We start from the raw sequence: 3,131 nt of genomic DNA, 5'->3' as shown, positions 1-3,131 counted from the left end.
GATATCCTGTGACGTCACGAGTTATTTTTCAGATGGTCCCGCGAGGTCAAAAAGGTTGGAAACGACTGGCCTATGCAATCCATGTGTTCTTCGTAAATCATGAATTTTCAGTAGCGCGTTTCATGTCACCGGGTCTGATCTGTCTGCAATCTTCTGTTGACTTGACTGACAAATAAATCGCAACGCGGACTAAACATGAAGGCAGACATTCTCTTTAGCGGCGTGGGAATAGGAAAAGTATGCTAAAACGTATCATGTGCGCAAATTACGGTGAAGACTATGATATTTTCCTGTACATCCCGGGACGCATAAAAGTGTCGTATATATGAAATTCAGAGTTAGCGGAGTGAAAATGCAGACTTGCTTTCTGGTTTGAAACTAACGCTTACAGAAATTAAAGGTTGGCGAGAACATGTTCAGGAGCTCTCATCGTCCACATGTGACCGATAAGTCAAGTCTTTTTCCTCGTAATGGACGTACAACCTTCCAGGCAACAGGGGTGGTCCTCGAATCTCCTCAATTACTATACTCTAGGAGGTCAATTGCATTTTGCGTTTGTTTTTTATTGAAGCGATGTATCAATTTCAAATGTCAATTTCGCATATAACACCGACGTTCGACGCACCGTATGTATTGCTAAGCATTCCGTTTCTTCCGTCGCCTGCTGGAAACACGTTAATGCTGATGACAGAATGACTCGACCCTGTGTTTGGTTGACCAGGGGCCCATTTCACATATGGCGCAGGTGAATGATCAGAAAGGAAAACCATGCGTAACTGAAAAATAATAATCCAAGTTATATCGACACAAGAAATAAACCCACAGTTATAGTATATATAAGCTGTTTGAGAAGTTATATAGAATTGCGGCATAGAAATAGGTTGGCGAACGGTATAAGCACATCGCATACACGGGTCATAGGTATACGCAATATGTTCTATAAAATCTATAGTCTGCATGCATACCTTGGGATCAAATATCATGCCAGTCTTTATCGTCATGTATATAGATCCATCTTGGCGAGTCGAAATGAGCGGTCTCATATATTGAAAGACCTCTTCCATGTGATGCTTAGAGTAGATGTTTCCAGGCTTCGCACCATACTTTTCGCAAGCAAGTCGCGCTGCATTTTGATTCATTCTACTTCCTTTGCCTCCGACAAAAATACTGAAGAAGCAGTGATTTTCGTATTTAACGTCGCATTTATCTGAATATAACAGTAGACAGTATATGTTCTGAATGATGAATTACTACACGCCACATATTTTCATGATGCTGGATTTATTCTCAATTGAAATCAATGATTACATTGATTGCGAATTGCAACAAAAACTAGCAGGTATAAATGGAAACATATTGTATACTTATGCACCAGCCAGAAAATAAAACGTCGTAAGGACGGAAAGGTAACTCAAGAATAACACTACTACTATAACACTTCGTCATTCTAGCGATGAATGATCGAAGACAAGTGGTAGGCTATTTCAAAATAACTAGGATATTTTATTATGCATAAATCGGGATCTTATACGATCCCGCATCAAAAGATAATGCAGTTAGAATTGATCAACTCACGATGGTATCTTAGCATTCTGTAGTTCATATCCGTAAATTTCTCTTGGAGTTCTTGTATTCTCTTAGTCTGATTCGCACATGGAAAAGCGTATGTCACATATGGACATAGCGTTGCATAGAGCAAGACAAAGAGAAGCGCGTGCATGATCTACGAACCGCTTTAGAAGTGATGAATTTGAATAGTTCCAAAATGGAATCAGCTGGGTAATTGTTTCAGTTCGTAATCATTACAACGTTAATAAAAGATATGCAGGTTATTACAGTTAGCTTTCTTGTCAAATCCAAGTTTTCATTTAAATAGATGGGCTACATTACATTTTCTCAGAAACTGCCTGGTCCAATTTCACTGCCTTCGCCTTCAAATTGATCATATTTTATTATGACGCAATACATTTAGTGTTTTGTAATAATTGTCAGACAAATGTCGCGAGGACATTATCTTACTTTAGAGACCACGCACAAATATTTAAATATGGGCCTGTAAGATGAGCATCAAAGAACTAACGTTTTTTGCAAATGAATAAGAGGGAGAGAGTGTGTTTATTTTCATCCAATTAAAATACATAGAAACAGGCTGCAATGATGGTGGTACAGAAAATATGCATTCATGAATGTATTATTCTGGGTGTTAAAAGAGACTGTCCCAAGAATTCTCATTACTTCTCAATCTAACTCAATCTAAGTTTCTTCAACCGTTCATGACACAATCCACACACATTCTTAATGTTAGCGTAACATACGTCGTATGGGGCTCGTATGAAATAGACAATCAGTGTCAGTAAGTTCTCTCTGCAAAAACTAGTTGATTAAACTAGTGCAAAAACTAGTTGATTAAACTAGTTGACTTATGTCGCTGAAATGTCTATCGACCCTGGTGTAGAATTGGCCATCTCACAGTCCCTAGATCAGAGGTCTCAAACTCAAATGTCCTCGCGGGCCAGTTTTCCAGTTTTGACGACGCCGCGGGCCGCAGCATATATAGGGGTATTATATGTCTTTCCAAGTAGGCCTTATTTGACGGGTTGGAATTGTCCTATTGAACGTGAGCCGATCCAGCAGGCTGACAATAAGCACACATCGTCAAAATGTGATTTACTCTTGTATCAATTTAGGCAGAGTTGTAATGACTCGAGTCAGACTCGAGTCACGATTTTCGGATGACTCGACTCGACTCGAGTCATTTTCTCAAAATACGGAAATGACTCGACTCGACTCGAGTCAATCTGTGTATTGACTCGACTTGGACTCGAGTCATTGCGCATGACTCGAAGCAAGTCATTGACTCGAGATTCAGACGGCCAAGACCGACATTTCATTGTAATTTCGAAGCTAACACATTATTGGGATTTCGTTTGTTGGTACTGGTGCTTGAAAATGCGACCAGAAACTGCTAAAAGTAAGGAAAATTGATATATTATAAATGCGAACCATTCAATATCACCAAACAGAGTTAAAAAAGTGGCTTTAGGAAGACTTTAACTGGAACTGAGCAGTCAACACAATGACTTGGACTCGGACTCGAGTCATAATACCATGACTCGGACTCGATCGTCTGT

The 3,131-nt window shown here is 39.5% G+C and overlaps 1 protein-coding gene across 1 annotated transcript; it reads right to left on the bottom strand.

Annotated features, from left to right (window-relative positions):
* Positions 1–542: 542 nt before the first annotated feature.
* Positions 543–2,043, bottom strand: LOC145456332 (uncharacterized). The gene is made up of 3 exons (XM_080334406.1): positions 1,576–2,043; positions 966–1,207; positions 543–776 (listed from the first exon to the last, which is right to left on the bottom strand). The coding sequence occupies exons 1-3, from the start codon at positions 1,718–1,720 to the stop codon at positions 585–587; spliced, it is 579 nt and encodes a 192-aa protein (XP_080190532.1). The 5' UTR covers positions 1,721–2,043; the 3' UTR covers positions 543–584.
* Positions 2,044–3,131: the final 1,088 nt, after the last annotated feature.

The sequence above is a fragment of the Botryllus schlosseri genome, chromosome 14 (assembly GCF_051294905.1).
Source record: "Botryllus schlosseri isolate E-star chromosome 14, Bs_hap1, whole genome shotgun sequence".
Lineage (NCBI taxonomy): Eukaryota > Metazoa > Chordata > Ascidiacea > Stolidobranchia > Styelidae > Botryllus > Botryllus schlosseri.
Note: the sequence above shows the minus strand (reverse complement) of the source record. Positions and strands in the feature narration are given on the sequence as shown.

Coding starts and splice junctions, on each gene's coding strand:
- LOC145456332 (XM_080334406.1), bottom strand. CDS start 1,720: ATGCACGCGCTTCTCTTTGTCTTGCTCTATGCAACGCTATGTCCATAT. Junction 1,208..1,575: donor CAGAATGCTAAGATACCATC/GTGAGTTGATCA, acceptor TGTTATATTCAG/ATAAATGCGACGTTAAATAC. Junction 777..965: donor GCATGATATTTGATCCCAAG/GTATGCATGCAG, acceptor ATTATTTTTCAG/TTACGCATGGTTTTCCTTTC.